At 41.0% G+C, this 20362-nt stretch overlaps 1 protein-coding gene across 1 annotated transcript; it reads right to left on the bottom strand.

Annotated features, from left to right (window-relative positions):
- Window positions 1–5662: 5662 nt before the first annotated feature.
- Window positions 5663–15131, bottom strand: LOC148124279 (vomeronasal type-2 receptor 26-like). The gene is made up of 6 exons (XM_087917813.1): window positions 14739–15131; window positions 13934–14219; window positions 12675–13526; window positions 7342–7569; window positions 6728–6854; window positions 5663–6639 (listed from the first exon to the last, which is right to left on the bottom strand). Exons 1-6 carry the CDS (start codon window positions 15074–15076, stop codon window positions 5741–5743), a joined length of 2730 nt encoding a protein of 909 aa, XP_087773939.1. The 5' UTR covers window positions 15077–15131; the 3' UTR covers window positions 5663–5740.
- Window positions 15132–20362: the final 5231 nt, after the last annotated feature.

Below are 20362 nucleotides of genomic sequence, written 5' to 3'. Positions count from 1 at the left end.
TGTCGTGTTTTTAACTTTCCTTGTAGGTCTAATAAATTTTCATACTTAATCATTTTGGTTATATCCAAATTATTAGGGTGTACTATCGCTTCCATTGGAGACAGCCAAATCGGTATTTTTAGATAAAGTTTTTACGTACTTTTTCCAATTAGTTAATAAAGCGTCCCTAATAAGATGCCTATGGAAATATGATTGCCTGGGTTTCCCTGATTCCCACAGAAAGGCATGCCATCCTTTCTGCATATCGTGGCCTTCTAATACTAGTGTTCTTTTGTTGGTTAGGTTTACCCAATCCTTTATCCATAGTAAGGTGGCTGCCGTATGGTATATTTCCCAGTTTGGCAAGGCTAACCCTCCTCTGCTTTTCAAATCTTGTAGGGCTTTTACGTTAATCCTAGCTTTTTTCCCCTGCCAAATGAAATTCAATGTTATCTTGTTTAGTTCCATAAAAAATTTTTATTTAGTTTGATTGGAATTGTCTGGAATAAATATAGAAATTTTGGCAGAATATTCATCTTAATCAAAGCAATCCTGCCCAATAAGGAAAGTTGTAACTTGCTCCAGAAATCCAAGTCTTTCTTAGATTGTTGAAGAAGTTTGTCATAATTATTTTCTTTTAACGATTTACTTTGTGGAGTTAGCCAAATTCCTAAGTATTTAATTTTTTTTGTCACCTGTATTCCCATTGTTGTCTCTAGCTTTTTATTCTGGTCTCCTGTTAAATTTTTAGTCATTAATTTTGTTTTTCCCCTGTTTATTTTAAATCCCGCGACTTCTCCAAATCGTTCTAGTTCTTCTAATAAGTTGTGTCCTTTTTCTATAGGCTCCTCCAGAAAAAAACCAAATCATCAGCGAAAGCCTGTAGTTTATATTCTTCTGATTTGATCCTCAGACCTCTAATTCTCAAATTTTGCCTAATGTACATCAGAAGAGATTCTAGGGCGAATATGAAAAGCAGAGGGGAGAGAGGGCAACCCTGTCTTACCCCCTTTTCTATTTTTATTGGGGCAGTTTGTTCCCCATTTATTAGAATGTTTGCCTGTTGAGTGTGGTAAATTGTTGTGATGACATTTTCAAATCTGGTGCCAAGATTCATATTATATATTTTTTGAATTAAGAAATGCCAATTTAAATTGTCGAATGCTTTTTCAGCATCCAAGAACATAAATGCAAATTGTTTTTCCGGGTGGGCTTCATAGTATTCTGAAATGTCTATCACTGTTCTTAAATTATTCTTAATTTGTCGAAATGGGAGAAATCCATTTTGATCTTCATGGATATAAGTGTTTAAAACCTGTTTTAATCTATTAGCTATTATAGAAGAGAATAATTTGTAATCTGCATTCAGGAGTGAAATTGGTCTATAATTATTAATAAGTCTGTGGTCTAGGTCCTCCTTCGGGATCAGCGAAATTAAGGCTCCCCTCCACGAGTCCGGCATCTTGGCTGCTAAGAGTACCTCATTAAATACTTCCAGCATCAGTGGTCCAATTTGTTCTATGATTGTTTTGTAAAGTTCTACCGGTATCCCGTCCGGTCCTGGTGCTTTATTGTTACTTTGCATCTCTATTGCTGACTTCAGTTCGGACCATGTTATATTTTGGTTTAATAATTCTATCTCTTCCTCTCCAATTGCTTTATCATTCGCTTTCTCCAGGTATTTCATTATTTTATCCTCAGAGACTTCTTCTTTTTTGTATAATTTCTCGAAGTAATTAAAAGTAATCTCTTTTTCTTCTCTATCTCCTCCTGCATATTGCCCCCTCATCCATTAATTGGTGTATCAATCTTTTTCTTTCGTTTTCTTAAGTTTGTGGGCTAACCATCTCCCTGGTTTGTTTGCATGCTCAAAGTAGATTTGTTTAGTCATTTTCAGACTAATCTCCAATTTTTCTTGTTCCAGTAAATTTAATTTGTGTTTAGTTGTTATTAACTGGTTCTGTATTCTTTGGTTTTTGGGGGTTCTTTTGTAATTGGATTTCTAAATCTTTAATTTCTTGTTGTAGATTACTTTGTTGGGCATACTTTCTTTTATTTCTCATAGCATTGTAAGAGATTGTTATTCCTCTTATAAATGCCTTAAATGTGTCCCATATATTTTGTTTCGAAGTTAGATCATTATTATTTTCCTTTAAGAAGAAGTTCAGTTCTTCTTTCAGTTTATTAATATATTCTTCTTCTTTTGTTAAATGAGTGTTAAAAGTCCATCTTTTCTTTGGTTTTCCTCTACCTCTCCAGGTTATTTGAATTGGATTGTGGTCAGCCCAGTCATTTGGTAAGATTTCGCTATCTTTGATTTCATTAATCAATTCACCGTTTATCCAAGCCATATCTATTCTTGTCCAAATTTTGTGCGGGTTAGAATAATAAGTAAACTGTTCTTTTTGGGATTTAATTTTCTCCAGATATCTACCAGATTCATTTCATTCAACATATCCTTACATGGCTTAGAAAATTCTCTATTCCTTTTTTGTTCTTACTCCTATTACTATGATCCTTCCGGTAGTCAGCAATAGAGTTAAAATCGCCAATCAGAATAATATTACCATTTTCGAATTCTGTTATTTTTTGATGGAGATGTTTAAAAATTTATCTTGATCATCATTTGGGGCATAGATTACTACCAGTAAGAGTGTAATGCCATTAATCGAGATTTGTACTACCAGCGTTCTTCCTTCAGGGTCTGCCCAGATTAACTCCGCTTTTAAGTCATCTCTCACATAGATTGCGATGCCTTTCTTTTTGTGTTTATCTGCTGGTGCTGTAAATAATTTTCCCAGTTTTGGACACTCTAGGAATTTCTCCTCACTTTTCCTAACGTGTGTTTCTTGTATGCAAATTATATCAACATTTTGTTTTATTAGTTTGGTTAGAGTCCTTTTCCTTTTAGCTCTTGAATTTAGGCCGTTTATATTAATGGAAAGAATTTTCTTTCCTTCGTCCATTTACTTAAGTCTGCCTCGCTTTTTGTCTCGTAACTCTCACGGCTCTCTTCTTGTGGTTGATATGGAGTTGTTTCTTCTCTTTCTCGATGTAAGTTGTCTTTCCCTTGAATATGGACAGATCCTTCTTCTTTGTTCCTATGGCGGTTACGATCCTCCTGCATATTTCTTTGGATTTTCTCCCTAGTGAGTTGATCCTCCGTGGTTGTTAGCTGTTCTAGGAAGTTTTGTGCTTGTTCAATTGAGTCTATTTTAATTTTTCTTCCTTCCACGATATTAGCATCCCTTCTGGGATTAGCCATTTAAATGAGATTTCATTTTTATTTAAGTAATTAGCTAAAAATTTATATTCTTGCCTCATGGCCCTCACTTTACTTGGAATCTGCTTAAGAATTATAATCTCTTTGCCCTTATATAATATTCTCTCATCTCTGGCCTTTCTATATATTAGGTCTCTCATGCATCTTCTTGAAAAACGGATATGGATCTCCCTTGGGCAATTGTGACGCCTTGCATAGCTGGTATTCACCCTATAGATTTCATCAAATTCCTTGAGTAATTCATCTTTCTCTTTTTCTACTAGTTCAGCCAACAAACCTGCCATTAATTGTTCTAATTCTTCATTTTTGGATTCCTCCACATTTTGGAACCTTAAGTATGCAGCTGCTCTGTCCATCTCAAGTTGGACCAAGGAATCTTCCATTTCTTTATTAACATTTTTGAAATCTTCCTCAGTCCTTTCTAGGTTCCTCTCCACTTGTTCCGTCCTGTTCTCTATTTCTTTTATTTTTAATTCAGTTCTTTCCAAGACCAATTGCATTGTCCCAACCCTATCTTCAACTCTCTGTATATCTGCTCTCATCTCCTCTTTTAATTTACCCATTTCTTCCTTCAGTTCGCTAATATCTGCTCTGGTCTCATTATGATTCCTAATCATAATCTCCTGCATTCTAGACATCGATTCTTGCATTGATTCTTGCAGGGATAATAATGTCACTTGTAAGTTGGCATTCGTAACAGTCGGTTGTTTTTCTCCTTTCAAGGTCTCTTCTATAGTTTTCTGCGTTGTTGGGGAGGCAGATGCCAGAGTTGTCAACAAGGTCTGATTGTTCTTCCTTCCTGTTTTCAGGGCCGTGGTTGTTGTGGAAGTCATCTCTGATAAGATTTGTTTTTGCAATTGGACAATGTTAAGAATATTATCCCAAATCACCATTCGATGTAATAGCCCTTTAAGTGTGATTACAAATCTATTTGCTATGCTTACACCCCAGATACTTTTAGCTCTCTTTCTTTGGCCCAATCTGTCATTCAGGCAAATTAAATTCCAATTCAATAGAGTGTTATCAGTTACTATACAATACTATACAATAGGTGCTATACAATAGAATGAAATCAAATATTATGTATTATGTATTATTCTCTATATTAAATTCAAATACCAGAGTTAATTGTATTTTACCCCTAGTAAATCATACTTGTTTAAAGCATACAACCAACTCTAGAATTTCTCACTCTATATATACTTTTGTCCTATAGTATATATAAATATTTAAGATTCCATTCTATCTGAGACAACCCTATTAACAGTCCTTAAGATTTTTATATATCCAAGAGAGTCTAATCTGTAAACCCTAATACCTGTAACAAGCAGTTTGGCTTTATACTTTATACTTTATACTTGTATTTTTAACTATTATAAAAAAAAAAGAAAGACCAGAGAGAAAGGGAGAGAGAGAAAGAGTGCAGAGGAAAGGGGTCTTTCCAATTATAGGAAATCACTAAGCACGTATCTGTAGGATTAGTTCCATAGAAAAACAAGTCTGAGTTAGGGCTGGCGTTTAGTCTTTTAGTCTCTCCTCCTGGGCGCACCAAGGAAGCAGGGGAGGAAGTGCTGACTAATTGCTGTCAGCGATCAGTCTTGGCCAGGCTTCCGTCTGTCTCCTCCTTCTTCTTCCCTCCTCTTCTCCCCTCTGCCAGCAATCGTCAATCCACCGTCACTTTGGGTATCCGCCTCAGATTAATCACTTTAAAAATCAGTTTTGTAGACAATAATGCTGAGAGGAAAGGATCTTGCATATAAAAGTCAGTGCGACGTTTTCCGGCTCTCCACCTCTTGCTCTGCCCTCCTTCACAGCCAAAATCCTCTCCTAGTCTTCCAGCCTTCTCAAGCACTGATCCTGGATGGCAATCCACTTCCGAGTTTCTTAAATTCCCACCGCCTTTTTCTCTCCACAGCAACGCTCCAATCCACACTTTCACTCTGAGTGTCGAGCCACTCTAAACGCGTTTATCCCCATTCACTTTTCAAACTGCTTTTCTATCCGCTTGTCTCCAGCTTCCCCCTGTTACTCACAATGAAACAGGGAGAATCGGACCGATCACTCTCACGGCTTTGTAATCCTTCTGCCCTTTTCCACTCAGACCCTTCAGACTGTCACTTTTTGCTTCGTCAGTTCAGTGGCAGACCGGACTTTGGAGCCGCCATTAGCTGGCAGCTGGCTCAATCGCGCTGGTCTCAGAGGCTCTTCCTTCGTTGCTGGGGAGTTGCCTTCCCCAAACAGCAACCCGGGGGTCCTCTATTCTGACACGAAGCTCTACGGGTTTCGTGTATCCACTGGGGATCCCTCCAAATGCGAGAAGAGGTGTTCGAAAGCCCCAGCTGGGCTTCTCCACCTCTGGACGTCCCTGTCCTGCCACCGGAAGTCCCACATTTCATATTTAATTGATACATTTAATCAGATCTTGCAAAAAAACATGCTAAAATATATCAATAAATAACAGGCAAACATAAAGATTTCTTAAAACTTTCTCTTCATCAGCTGGTGTTTATCATTTAACTCAGGTTTCATCACAATGATAAAACATTTGGGAAGAAAGATACACACCAATAAACCAGCACTGGAAGAAATCATGGAGAAGATCTCTACAGCCAATGTATATTTTCCCCTTGTGCTTAGATAGGTTGGAATAAAACACAGCCAAACACTGCAGAAGACCAACATGCTGAAGGTGATGAATTTTGCTTCATTGAAACTGTCAGGTAAATTCCTAGCTAGAAAAGCAGCAGAAAAGCTAACCAGAGCAAGAAAACCCATAAAGCCCAACACACAGTAGAACATGACTGAGTCTTCATTGCACTCTATGATGACTTCTTCAGACATTGACTGTGTATCAAAATCTGGATATGGTGGGGATGTTATCAGCCACAAAACACAAAAACTTATTTGAACAAAGAAGCAGGATAATAGAATGAAACTGACCATCCTTCCCCCCACCCATTTCCTTAATCTGGAACCAGGTTTGGTGGCCATGAATGCTAGAACCACAACAAAGGTTTTAGCCAATACACAAGAAACTGCCACAGAAAAGATGAGGCCAAAAGCTGGTTGTCGAAGGAGACACACAATTATATTGGGCCTCCCAACAAATAGAAAGACACAAAGGAAGGAGATGAGAAGAGAAACTAGAAGTGCATAAGTGAGATTCTGGTTGTTGGCTTTGACGATGGGAGTGTCTTTGTGTTTCATGAAGATTGTGATTACCAAAGTTGTCATTAAAGAAAAGCAAAGAGAAAGAACAGTTAAACTGATCCCCAAGGGTTCTTCATAGGACAAAAAAGTGATCCGCTTTGGAATGCATGTATTTTTTGTGGGATTTGGATATTGATCTTCTGGACATTGAGAGCAGTCATCTATGTCTGAAAAAGAATGCAGGGGAATTGATTAATAGGAATTATAGTGTTGTGTCATCATGGTTTAGTCCCATTATATTTGGGGATTTCCTACCCTTCTCCTTTGATATTTTTCCCTCTGGACATACATGGCAATCATAGCAACAAAACAACTGCCCTTCTTTCTTGGCCTTGCTGTGTCCTGTCTCACAAGGATCATTACACAAAGATAGAGGTAATGCCTGTCAATGAAAAATATTTTAAGATACAGAGAGGAAAGGATGTAATAAGAGAGTTACTGCAGAATTAACAGATTAAAAATATAGATTACATAATTTTAGATGCAATTTTTGAGAAATAATAATTAATTAAATATCTACAATTATTGTATTTAAGGCCTGTGATAAACATCATCACTACTTCTCAAAGACAATTTCTGTGCTGGTTAGTTAAAGTTGGTTTTCTCAACTTCTGAATTTTGAAGTCAGCAGACAAATAAAATCTAACAGCATTTACTTCCAAACCATAAAAACCATTTTTCATAATTAATGGAGGACCCATAAATGATACAATATTCAATAGCAATTGCTAAAAAAGTAAATGAATTTTACGGGTATCTTTCCTTTTCCAGGAAATTTCTACCTATATTGGTTAAAGATGATGCTCTGGGACTTCCATCAATAACAATATTTAAATGAAGGCAAACAAATATAGATTCAAAACGCTAACCTGATTAAAACCTACTGGCCATGTGATGGAATCTATAGAAATATTGAAGAACTTGTCTGCTGGACCTTTGGGATCTATCACTCCAACTTTGACCCTAAGAAATGACTGGTTCGGGAATGTGATCCAGTTGATAATATCAAATCCACCAATGAATTCTCCATTTTCATCGAAGGAGATCTTTTCACCAACACTATTGTTGAATCTGATACTTCTCAGAAAAGAATGAAGCTGAAACATAGAGACAATCATAGAGGAACAAATCAAGGGAGAGAGAAATAATTCATATATTCAAAACATACAAATTAATGTTTCTGAAAACCAAGAAAATATAAACACTTATTTTAGTTGTAGGCCAGTATCAAAGAAATAACATGACAATCATTCTAACAAAGAGGTAGAGATATATCAGATTACTGAAATAAAATTAATATAAAATTGCAAAATAAAGAAGCATCAAAAAAAATAAAATTAAGCTCTGCAGTTTAATTGAGAAAGCTACTTAAGCCAGATCACTTCTAATAAATATATAATAAATACTAGGATGTATAAAACTACCACATAATTGTGCTAATTTTACTCACTAGCAAGATGATACCCAAAATACTACAAACTAGGCGTTAGCAGTAAGTGAAGAGACAACTTCCAGCAGTACAAATGGTGTTTTGAAGAGTAGATTTGAACTGTAGATCCAACATTTCCTGGATTATGGAAAAATCAAGGGAGTTACAGAAAAAAACATGTACTTTTATTTCATTGACTATGCTAAAGCCTTTGATTATGTGCATCACAACAATCTGTGGTGAGTTCTTAAAGAGTTGGGAGTACCCAACCACCTTTAGAAAGCTAAATCAGCTCTGTGTGATTCAGCTTGGCACCTCACAGACTTCCTGCCAGCAAAGGCTGGAAGAGTGGGGATGAAAGAAGCTGTGTGTGTATGTGATGGGAAATCAGAAAAGGGAATGACAGGTGATAAAGACCAGAGAAGCCAGATCCTGTTTGTACCAACATCCCAAGGCCAAAAACCTGAGAAAAAGCAGATTACCCCCAAACATCTCAGTTTTCTCAAAACATCTTGGTGAGCTTTGGTTGGCTGGAAACAGACTGATCATGGAGATGGGGAAAGAATGAATTATCGATGAACCTTGTTAGAGTGGGAGAATTCAGAGCTGGGGTGACATTACTGCAACCAACAATTTTAGTAGAAGAATTCTTTGCTTTAACCAAATGGAGTTGAGGGTCTTTCTTTTCTAAAGGATCAGATTGGGGCAGGCCTTACACCTTAACGTGGGCCAAGAAGCAACAGTTAGAACCGGATATGGAAAAACTGATTGGTTCAAAATATGGTAATAAGTACAACAAGATTATATATTATTACCTTGCTTATTTAAATTATATGCAAAGTACATCACGTGAAATGCCTGGCTGGATGAATCAAAGCCAGAATTAGTATTGCTGAGAGAAATATCAACAACCTCGGATATGCAAACAATATCACTCTCGTGGCAGAAATTGAAAAGGATTTAAAAGGTCTCTTGATGAGTTAAAAAAGAACAGTGCAAAAGTTGGCTTGAAATGTAATATTAAAAATAAATAAGATTATGGCATGTGGTCCCATCACTTCATAGCAAATACAAGTGGAAGAAATGGAAACAGTAACAAATTTTACTTTCATGGCTCCAAGACCTGATGCTGCAGACGCTGATTGATTTGATTTAAAAGATGCTTGCTCCTTTGGATGAAACTATGATAAACTTAGACAGCAATTGAAAAGCAGAGACATCATCTTGTCAACAAAGGCCCATATAGCTATGGTTTTCCCAGTAGAAATATACAATTGTGAGATTTAATCTATAAGGAAGGCTGAGCAATTAAGAATGTATGCTTTCAATTTGTGGTGATGGAGAAGAATTTTTAGAGTTCCTTGGAGTACAAAGAGGTGAAATCAGTCAATCCAGCTAAGCAGAGTGCCCAACATCAGCATATCATACCTGAAAATCCTAGCAGTGGCCAGGCAACCAAGGGCCAAAAAAACAGGGAATAAACGATAAGTACAAAACACTTGAGGAAAGAAAGGAAAGGGATGAACTTTCAAAGCAGGGAGTAGATGGTTAAGAGCAAAGCATCTCCTAGAAAACAGCTTGAGATTTCCAAAAAAAGAGAGACGTACATATTATTTCATAAAGGGCCAAAAACTCTTGTAAATTCTTAAAATTTTTAGATTTTGGAATTCCTTTTTTAAAAGAAAAATCATTTTCCAATTGTTAAAATTTCTTTTTTCAATTTTTAATTTTTTTTTCAATTTCTTTTTTCAACTAAAAATTTAAAAAACAGTAAAACTTTATTTATAACTTGAAATAAATAAATAATTTTAAAAAAACACAGAAAAAGAGACAGACTCTTAAAATTGGGAAGATAGTGATAAATTTTTCAAGAGAGAAAACAAAAGGTCAAGAACTCTTCGATCTTATTGCAAACTGACACTTCACAACAGGGAAAATATTTATATTTTTAGACATTCTTTTTTAAAAAAAGTCATGGAAATAGACACTGACACTATAGTGACTAGCAAAGTGTGCCATATGTTTCAGCTTATGCCCACATAAATCAAATACTTTGGCCACCTAATGAGAAGAGAGGACTTATTGGAAAAGATTCTGGTTTTTTAAAGATTGAAGGCAAAAGGAGAAGAAGATAACAAAGGATGAGATGGTTAGATAGTGCGATCAGCACAATGAACATTAATTTGGGCAAATTCTGGGACAGTGGAGGACAACGGGGGCTGGGTTCATGTGGTTGCAAAGATTCATTAGTGACTGAATACCAACAATAACTGAGGTAGTTATTTGAATTTTGAGGCAGTACAGGAACACTTAAGTCCAGGTGTTCCTTTTTTAATGACTGCCTGTTCAGCAACCATCTGAAATTGCAACAGTGCAGAACAAATGGTATTTATGACTTCCTTACTGTGCTTATTATTATCACAATCCTGGAAGTCAACAATTGACCTGGATTTCTGACTGTCGTGGCATCCCACAGTTACTTGATTGTGATTTGCAATCTATCTTGCTGGCTTTCCATAAGCAAAATCAATGGGGAAGCTAAAAGAAATTGAAAGTTGTGATCACATGAAGTCCATGTTTAAAAACCTATGCCTGTAAAATTTACAATAAAATGGAAAATAGACTTACTTTTAGAAAGTAAAATCTATAATTAATTTAGAAAATAATTTTAGGAAATCATGTTTTCCCCAAAAATATGACCTACCCCAAAAATATGATCTAGCGTGATTTATCATGCTGCTCACAATATAACCCTACCCCTTTCAAAGTAAGCCCTAGATCAGAGCATCAGCAGCAGGGCTGAGGTGGTGGGTACAGCCAGCATAGGAGGTGGCGAGCATATGTGTGGGGCCAGAGGGTGTCCACAAGCAGCTGCAACCTGCGTATGGCCAGGGAGGAAGGGGCATGATCTGTTCCACCACCTATCTTTGCTTGCAGAGTGTGCAGCAGAGTTGGAGGACCAGGTTGGATGGTGGGGGCCGAGAAGGCAGGGACTACGCCATGGCACCATCCACACCCCCTCCATGTGACAGCTGTGTGAGCTCCACCAGCAATGGGGTGGGGCTGCTTCAAGGGCCATAGATCTGGGATTATTCACCTCATATTAGACAGGAGCAGTCTAGCAGGATGGCTGATAAAAGTGCTATCAGGAGGGTGAAGAGCCCCCATGAGGCAATCAGCAGCACAGGCAGCTGCTTGGTGGCCAGCAGCTGAGAAATGTCCCAGTAGCAGCAGGGCCAGTAAGCAGGACATGCGGAGACCAGGATGTGCCAAGAGGTTGGGCCATTTTGGCCATAGATAAGTAAGCATTTGGACAGAGAGGGCATGTCTGGCAGGTTCATCACCTTCTGGATGTGAAAAAAATAAGATACCCCTCCCCCAAAATAAGCCTGCTTGTTTTGGGGCCTAAAAGAAAATAAGACTACCTATGAAAGAAAGTCTCAGTAGGAGAGGTTAGGCACTGGGAATTGAGGACCAAAGGGCATATTTCTTTTATAGGATGTGTTAAAGTCAAGCCAGAGTCAACATCAGCAGGAGCTGCTGGAATTTAAAATCCTGCATTAAGCAATGCCGAATTTGATAGCTGAAATGTCCATTATTTGAAATCTATGTTTCATCCCATGGAAGTATATATATCTTAAAAAAGTAGGCTCAAAGTAATATCCCACCTTGGCCGTCTTTTATTAAGTGCCTGAGATATTAAAAACATTTTCACTCCTTTCTCTTCTTCTCCTAAGAGCCTTGTTCCAGGAAGCATATAATGCTTCCCATTTGCTCTAAAACTATATATGTGTTGTTGTTAATAGCTGGGTGTAGAAATGAACGTGGCTCTCAAATTATCTATGAAGATGTCAGAATTTATGCCTCATAGAAAGGGAACATTACAACATACTGAATCTTCTTTGAGTACGAAAATCACAATATATCAGTCCTTTCTGTTCCACCCATGGATTGTATGATGAAGATCCCATAAGATCTTACCTTATATTATGTTATCTTATATCGCTTAACAAAATAAATAAATAAATAAATAAATAAATAAATAAATAAATAAATAAATGAACGAATAAATGATTAAATGAATGAATAAAATAAAAAGATCAATAAACTGTAACTGATTCAATGCAAACATTCCAATTAACTATATATAAATGACTTCCTTCCATTTATTTATAGCAGGTGTCTTCAAACTTGGCAGTTGGAAGTCTTGTAGACTTCAACTCCCAGAATTCCTTTTCCAGTCATGTTAGGTCAGGAATTCTGGGAGTTGAAGTCCATAAATCTTAAATTTGTCAAGTTTGAACACTCTTGATGAATAGCCTGAATTTATGGAACAGTGATGGAATATAGTAAGGAAGTGGCTTCCCAGGATGGATGGGATGAATTTCAGAGAAGTAAAGGGCAATTCAGGTTGGATATTATGTCTATGAATTGCAGATACAGATAGTAGAGTGCTCAGATTGACAAGGTTTTATCTATAGTTGTAAAACAAGAAGAAATCAGTTTAGAAGAATTTCAATCTGTCACTTTGGTTTTGGGCTTCATAGGAAGTTAATTTCATGGAGAAAAGCATATTCTAAAGAATTTCATAGAATGCCATTTACAATTTTAATATCAGCATATGAATATTTTGATTCGTTAATCCATTATTAGATCTCACTTTTGGATTTTCAGGCATCAATATTCCTGGAGAATATTGTTTGCTAGAGTTTATGGGCACACGTTGCAACTTCAGATATGTTGGTTTCTGTACTACTCTGCTAACAGACTTACCTGCCACCACTCTTGATTGTGAAAAGGTTTCCTTCTTTCTTTCATCATTGTTGATTCTCTAGTTTTCGACATAGAAAGAGATTGTAAAGCGTGTGCCACAGCATAGACTGCATTGTAAATATTGTAACTCTGTCCACTCATGTGTGTTTCAAACACAGATGTAGGAAGGTTTTCAAGTTTCTCCTGTCCAGTACACTTTTTCTCAAACTCCTCCTTTTCTGAGTTTGAGAAGAAACAGCTGAATGCCTGCTCCCAGAAATCTTTTTGAAAATTATCATTCTGATTGTTGCTTAGATTTAGATTTTGAAGAAATTCCTGGAAGTTTTGGACTTCTTTTGTGTGAACTGCAAAGGATAAAGCACCATGTAGGAAATGGATATCCCAAGATTTTTGAAAGGAAGTAGAAGTATAATCTGTCTCAGCTGTTATTAGCCAAATCTTTTTCTTCCTTGGTATATCCTCCACTGCTGAAAATTGGAGGAAAGTTCTCAGAAATGCTAAGGACTGAATTTCACCATATAAGATTATCACGTTGGCTGTGCTTTTCATGAGAACATGGTATACATCTACCCCTTCAGCTACGGTTTCACTAAAATCACTGTAAAAAGCTACATTTGGGAACTCTGCTATGAATTCAACGCAGATGCCATACTCAGAAAATGTGGGGATCACCTCCTGGAGAAATTTCTCTCCTTTCTCATCCTTTACCACAAGAATTCCAATCCAGATCCATCTAAAATACAGCAATAACTGCAGGAGGCCCCCACGTTGGTGGGATTCATTCGGAAACATTTGTTGGAAGAAAACTGCTTGAGTCTTTTTATCCATGATTGGAGCAGAGCCATAGGTCAACTACAGAAAGGTAAATATATGCAATTGCAAATGTCTATGTGAGCTTCTGAAAATATATTTATTCATTTGAATCCTTGGGTATCTTTGACTTTATATACTATAATTATGCAATCAGTTGTGTTGTTTATAAAAAATCAGCCAAGATGTCACTCTTAAGCTTTCAATAAATACATTTTTCTGGAAGTAATCTCATTGTGAACATTTCAAATTTGAACGTTCAACATCTGGAACTGAGGCACATTTTGGGGTCTGTTCAGAATAACAATTATTCATGCTGCTGTGATGATTCTATCAAGCAGAAAATATTATCTAGGAATCTGAAAGGTCTCTCCTTTTTACAAAGAGAAGCATATAAGTGTCTGTGGAGGTATGGCAAAATGATAATGTATATCTTTAGCACATCTTACCTGAGGGACTTTGTAGATACCCAATACAGTCACCATGTGAAGAGAGATATCAGGTGCCCCAATGACTGCAGCCAAGATATTTGTGATTCCGCACTTGTAGTTAGGGATGAATTTGCCCTGAGTGAAAGGCAGAACCATTGAGGCAAAGTAAGTCCAACTTGGACTAAAATTGCTGTTAAAAATGTGGAAGCCCAGCGTGGTGTTGGGAAGGATCTGGGGGGTTTCATTAATCTGTTTTATAGTAAATGCTAAGGCCAGGATATGCTGGTAATTCTGAAAAACTATCCTGTAAAACAGAATTAAAAACAGCACATTAAGAAAGGTCTGCTTCACATTATGGTACTTACAATCCTTTAGTACAACACATTTTGTGGAATGTGTGAAATAATTCTTATTTCTATGTTTCTGTATGTGAGAATGGCCCGCTATCAAACTGCAGCTTTTAAGAATGGTTTATAGGCAAAAGGAAATTGTGACCTTTTGATACCAGAAATAACAAATGATAAAACTTATGGGAAATATATGCTTTACCTTCATTAATTGTAGTAACAGCTTCATAAATTAAGCTATACATACCTGTATATTAATAGATATTGATATGTGATTTCTTATAAATGGAGATTTGATCTCCATTTCAACTTTATCTGGAAACTGAAGTAAAATATAATATCAGATAAGATAAACCTTGGCATCCTATTTTAGATGTTTCTATGGGGAGATTTTGCCATTAGAGGAAAATATTTCAAGCATCATGTGATATACTAGCAAAGTGCAGAGCTTGACAATAAATTAATGATGTACTTACATAAGTCCCTCATGAAATGCCTGAGAAGGATGTTGCCTGAAATCAATGGGGTCAGAAAATATCAAGCATACAGAAATAATGCCAGCAATGTTAATGTCTCCAAGCTGGTGATAGATATGACGAATAGGAAGAGGCTCCTGAAAATTGCATTGAAGGCTAGGATTCTTGCACATCACTTCAGATAATCCTATTAATAGTAACTCCATGAATACTGACATGTTCCATGAGTGTCTTCTTTCTGTTGATAAATATCTTTGTCTGCAACAAGATCTTTGAAGTAGATCAGACAGATCTGCCTTCTGGAAATGTTTTTCAGATAAAACTAGGGACTGCAACATACTATCAAAGCTTTGAAGCTCCCAGAAATGGGATGGAATAGGATGGGGAAAATAAATGCCATTATTCAGTGTCAGTTGCTCCTATTTTCATGGAGTGCCGTAAGACTGGAAGAGACAAAGTGATCAATTTCTTAATGATAGTAAGGCACACACATGTGAACAACTTCAAAACATGAGGGCATTCAGAGGCAGAAACATATGAATTGCAAGACAAAAATATAACCATTAGATCCATAAATCAAAATAGAAATGTAAATTCTCTCTGTGTGTGTCTCTGTCTCTCTCTCTGTCTCTCGCTGTCTCTGTCTCTGTCTCTCTCTCTCTCTCTGTATGTGTGTGTATGAAGGTTACAGGTAGTTCTCAAGTTAAGTATTTAATGGAGTCTGCCAATTACATTCATAAACCGAGGATTTGTAGGAGTGAATAACAAAATTTAAATGTGATCACTCCCTGCTTTTGCCTGCTAAGTGCATATGAGGTATCTCAGGGTAGGGAAGTCCAGGGATGGGTGGGTGGGGGCTAGTGCTCTTCCCATCCCACTTAGATATGCTTCTCCCCCCTCCATCCTGCCTGACTTGGTCACTTACCTTAGGTAGATCTCAATGATCAATGGAGCTGTCTCCCCTCCAGCTTCTGTGTCACAGTTTCACCTGGAGTAAATGTTTATCAAGGACTACAGGGAGGAGAGATTGTGATAAGAATGGAGGATGGGACAGTCACATGCATCCCTCGAGTCCTCCATTCCCATTGGCAAAGGGCCTGAGGAATAATCTCGTTTGTTCCATTTGCTAATTATAAATTCTCAGCTGCTAGAACACCAAAGCTACTTTTTCAAGAGGGAACTAGACTGTTATGTAGTCGGAAGGACACACGAGGCAGACACGGAGCTGAAGGCTAACATCTCTTTATTGAAGCATAACAGGTTGCCGCGGCTGCCCTGGCTGGGCTGGCAGCCTGGAGGGCGACAACGAACGCTGGCTCTGCTCAACAGCCGGCTTTTATAGCCGACTGTCAAACGGAGCCAACCAATGGGAGTGGCTGGTGCTCCCGCTCAAACAGCGGACCTGGTTGGGGACTCCAACCAGTTCCAAAGACATAACAGAAACTGTCAGGGACACAACACCCCTTCCCCCTAGCTAGGGACATGGCAGACCTGCAAATAGGCTCCTAGTCCCAGGGGATAGTGCGGACCCAGACTGGGGGCTGTAGTTAGGCAGGGACACACCGTCAGGGGATAATGCGGACCCAGACTGGGGTTGTAGTTAGGCAGGGACACACCGTCAGGGGATAATGCGGACCCAGACTGGGGGCTGTAGTTAGGCAGGGACACACCCCTTCCCCCTGGCTAGGGATATGGTAGACCTGCAAATAGACCCCCAGTCCCAGGGAATCCCCAGCTGGGGTAGAGTCCTTTGCCGGTAGACCGGGCCCGGCTGAGGAGTGCTCAGTGTCTCTCGAGTTGATCGGGGCCTTTCAGGGAACATTCGGCATTGGCTCGGTAGGCCGGGCCCTGCATGGAGCTCTCAACATTGGCGTGGTAGATTGGGCCCTGCAGGGAACTCTTGACGCGGTAGACCGGAACCTGCAGGGAGCTCTCGGTGTCGGCGAGGTAGATCGGGCCCTGCAGGGAACTCTTGTCGGGGTAGACCAGGCTCTCGGGGTTTGACAGGTAGACCAGGCCGTTCGGTCGGGAGTCCGTGCGTTTTGTTGGTTGACCGGCTCTATGCGTTGGCTGAGTAGGCCGGGCCCTGCAGGGAGCTGTCGTCGGCGAGGTAGGTCAGGCCCCGCAGGGATCTCTCATCGTCGGCAGGGTAGACCCGGCCCTGCAGGGATCTCTCATCGTCAGCGAGGCAGCTCGGGTCCTGCAGGGAACCCTCGGCGGGGTTGACCAGGCTCTCGGGGTCTGACAGGCAGACCGGTCCTTTTGACTGGGATTGTCGACGGCTGCTGGGTAGACCGGCCTCTCTGGGTCTGACAGGTAGACCGGGCCCTTTTCGGATGCTAGGTAGATCGGGCTCTCTGGATTTGACAGGTAGACCAGGCCCTTTTGTCTGGGGCTGCTGAGTAGACGGCTGCTGAGTAGATCGGGTGCGCTGGGTTTGACAGATAGACCAGGCCCTTTTGGCTGGGGTTCGTTGTCGATGGCTGTTAGGTAGATCAGGCTCGCTGGGTTTGACAGGTAGACCAGGCCCTTTTGGCTGGGGATCGTTGTCGACGGCTGTTAGGTAGATCAGGCTCGCTGGGTTTGACAGGTAGACCAGGCCCCTTTGGCTGGGGTTCGTTGTCGATGGCTGCTGAGTAGATCGGGCTCTCTGGGGTAGACTGGCTTGTCTCTGCCTTCAACAGATAGATCGGCTCTCAGGGGGTAGACCGGCTCGTCTCTGCCTTCAGCAGATAGATTGGCTCTTCAGGAGGTAGACCAGTTCGTCTCTGCCTTCAGCAGATAGATAGGCTCTTCAGGAGGTAGACCGGCTCGTCTCTGCCTTCAGCAGATAGATCGGCTCTTCAGGAGGTAGACCGGCTCATCTCTGCGGCTTTCGGAAATGGCGGCAGTGGCGCCTGTGGGCGACGTCCGTCTCCACAGCGAGGAGGCTTTGAACTTCACGCTCTCAGTAGTGCCAGCGGCAGTGCCTGGCGGGGGGTGTTTTCTCCTCGGCAATGGAGGCTTTGAGCGTCGTGCTCTCGGTAGCGCCAGCGGCAGTGCCTGGCGGGGGCGTTTTCCTCGGCAATGGAGGCTCTGAGCTTCGTGCTCCCGTAGTGCCAGCGGCAGTGCCTGTCACCTCAGTAGTTGTGACTTTGAAAATCGCGCTCTGAGAAGAGCGTTTTGCGGCTGCGCCTGTCTGGCAGTGTCAGTCTCCTCGGCTGAGGAGGCTTTTTGAATTTCGCGCTCTTGTGAGCGCCGGCGGCTGCGGCTGCGGCGCCCATGACTTCGCTCTAGAGACTACAGCTCAAAGCTACAGAGGCTTTTTGGATTTCGCGCTCTGTGAGCGTCGGCGGCTGCAGCTTCAGCGCCCGTGGCTTCGCTCTTTAGTGACCACAGCTCTTTTGAATTTCGCGCTCTTTGTGAGCGCTGGCGGCTGCGGCTACAGCGCCCGTGGTTCGCTTCAGTGAGTACAGCTCAAAGCAATGGAGGTTTGAATTTCACGCTCTTTGTGAGCGTTGATGGCTGCGGCTTCAGCGCTCGTGGCTTCGCTCTCAGTGACTAGCTCAGCTGATTCAGTCCGGTTGCCTCTTCTCTGTGCGATCCCACCTTCGTCGCCAGTGTTATGTAGTCAGAAGGACACATGAGGCAGACACGGAGCTGAAGGCTAACATCTCTTTATTGAAGCATAACAGGTTGCCGCGGCTGCCCTGGCTGGGCTGGCAGCCTGGAGGGCGACAACGAACGCTGGCTCTGCTCGACAGCCGGCTTTTATAGCCGACTGTCAAACGGAGCCAACCAATGGGAGCGGCTGGTGCTCCCACTCAAACAGCGGACCTGGTTGGGGACTCCAACCAGTTCCAAAGACATAACAGAAACTGTCAGGGACACAACATAGACTCTCTTTGTTCTTCCTTGAAGACATTTCACAGTCAAGAAGCTCCTTCAATTGCGACTGAATCATGGGGAATGGAAGAACTTACATTCCTTGCAAACTTCTGGTTGTTAGAATTCTTTTTAAGAATTGTTGAGGCCATTTGGAGGTATTTTGTGTCTTCAGGGTCAACTTTAGTAGGGCAAATGGGTGTGGAACCTTTTTAGAATTGCTGAAAGGACTGTGTTATAAAAAGGAGATAGTGGTATTATATTCCTCACCTCTGTTGCTAGAGAGCTGCTTGTTTAATGTTGCTGGTTTCTTTGACCCTTCTTTCAAACCAGTGTGTGTTTGTCTGTTTTCATGATGAAAATGGCCTGAAAAATGGCCTAAAATGCCCCCCTATGGTTTGAAAATGGCCCCCAAATGGCCTGAAAATGGCCTGAAAATGACCACGAAACAGGCTGAAAAACAGGCCAAAAATAGATTGAAGTCAGGGGTGGGATTCTACTGGTTCGGTCCAGTTCTATAGAACCAGTTGTTACTGTTATGTCCCTGGAACTTGCCAAAGTTCCCACCCAGGTCCGTTCATGCTGCGGGGGCGTTTGCTGCCCCTCATTGGCTGGCTTCCCTCGACAGCCGGCTATAAAAGCCAGCTGCAGGGTTCGGTCAGTCGCTGTTCGCTGTGAGCCTGCTCCAGGCAGGGCTAACACGTTCAGTCCTTTATTGTTTCAATAAAGTCTTGTTGCATCCATGCCCTGGTCAAGCCTCTCATTGCTCAACTACAACACTGGCGACGAGGGTGGGATGGCTACCAGAGGCAATCCGCAACAGCTGAAGTCACTTGATTGCTGAGCCGAAGCCGCGCCGCCGGAGAGCTCGGTCAGCAAGAGCGAAAGTAAAGAGCGTCTGTAGCTGCTTGGTTAGCAACCTACAGGGGAAAGTGTAGCGCTGCGAGCCGCAGCCGCTCAACACAAAAGAGTGCGAAATTCAAACGGCTGTCGTTTGAATTTCTTGCCGGAATACAGCGCGGTGCTGTTATTCCGAGTCACTGACGCCTATGCAGGTGCGAAATTTGAAGCGCTATCTGGGGCGGCTAGCCATTACCACCTACGCTCCCCAGGAGCGCGAAATTCAAAATGCTGCCAACAGCCGTTGCAGCCAAGCCTCAATCGTTAGCCCAGAGAGAGAGCAGAGAGGTTCTGTGGAGCCTCTCCAGAGCTGAAGTCACTAGCCTGACAAGAGCACAAAGGGCCATTTTGTTGTCCCAGAGAGATTTCACAGCAGCGTAACCTGTAGAAGTTCTCATCATGAACTCCAACCCAGCCTTCCCACCGTTCAAGCCTGATGAAGAAAAGTGGGAGTCATACAAAAATCGCTTTAATCACTATATCGACGCCATTGGTCTGGCTGATGCGGGGGAGCACAGAAAGAAGTCATTCTTCCTCAGTTATTGCGGAGCCTTCGTTTTTGATACCGCCACAGCACTCGTCGCTCCACGTGAGTTAAAGAATGTTCCCTGGGCAGAATTGCTGGAAATCCTCACCAATCATTACTCCCCTAAGCCCTCACAGATCGCGAGGCGTTTCACCTTCCGGATGAGGAAGCAAGCTGAAAAGGAAACCGTCAACCAGTACATGGCCGCCTTGAGGACTGCAGCTCTCCACTGCGGGTTCGGGAACTACTTGGATTGTGACTATTTTACCTTGGTTCTGTCTTGTATTTTTCCACAAGAAGAAATCTTGCTGGAAAGCACGTATTCAGCTCAGCA

The sequence above is a fragment of the Pseudonaja textilis genome, chromosome Z, assembly GCF_049901715.1.
Source record: "Pseudonaja textilis isolate UNSWEBS1 chromosome Z, rPseTex1.2, whole genome shotgun sequence".
Lineage (NCBI taxonomy): Eukaryota > Metazoa > Chordata > Lepidosauria > Squamata > Elapidae > Pseudonaja > Pseudonaja textilis.
Note: the sequence above shows the minus strand (reverse complement) of the source record. Positions and strands in the feature narration are given on the sequence as shown.

Coding starts and splice junctions, on each gene's coding strand:
- LOC148124279 (XM_087917813.1), bottom strand. CDS start 15,076: ATGTTGCAGTCCCTAGTTTTATCTGAAAAACATTTCCAGAAGGCAGAT. Junction 13,527..13,933: donor GTATCTACAAAGTCCCTCAG/GTAAGATGTGCT, acceptor ACCTTTCTGTAG/TTGACCTATGGCTCTGCTCC. Junction 6,855..7,341: donor GGCCAGTAGGTTTTAATCAG/GTTAGCGTTTTG, acceptor TTTCATTGACAG/GCATTACCTCTATCTTTGTG.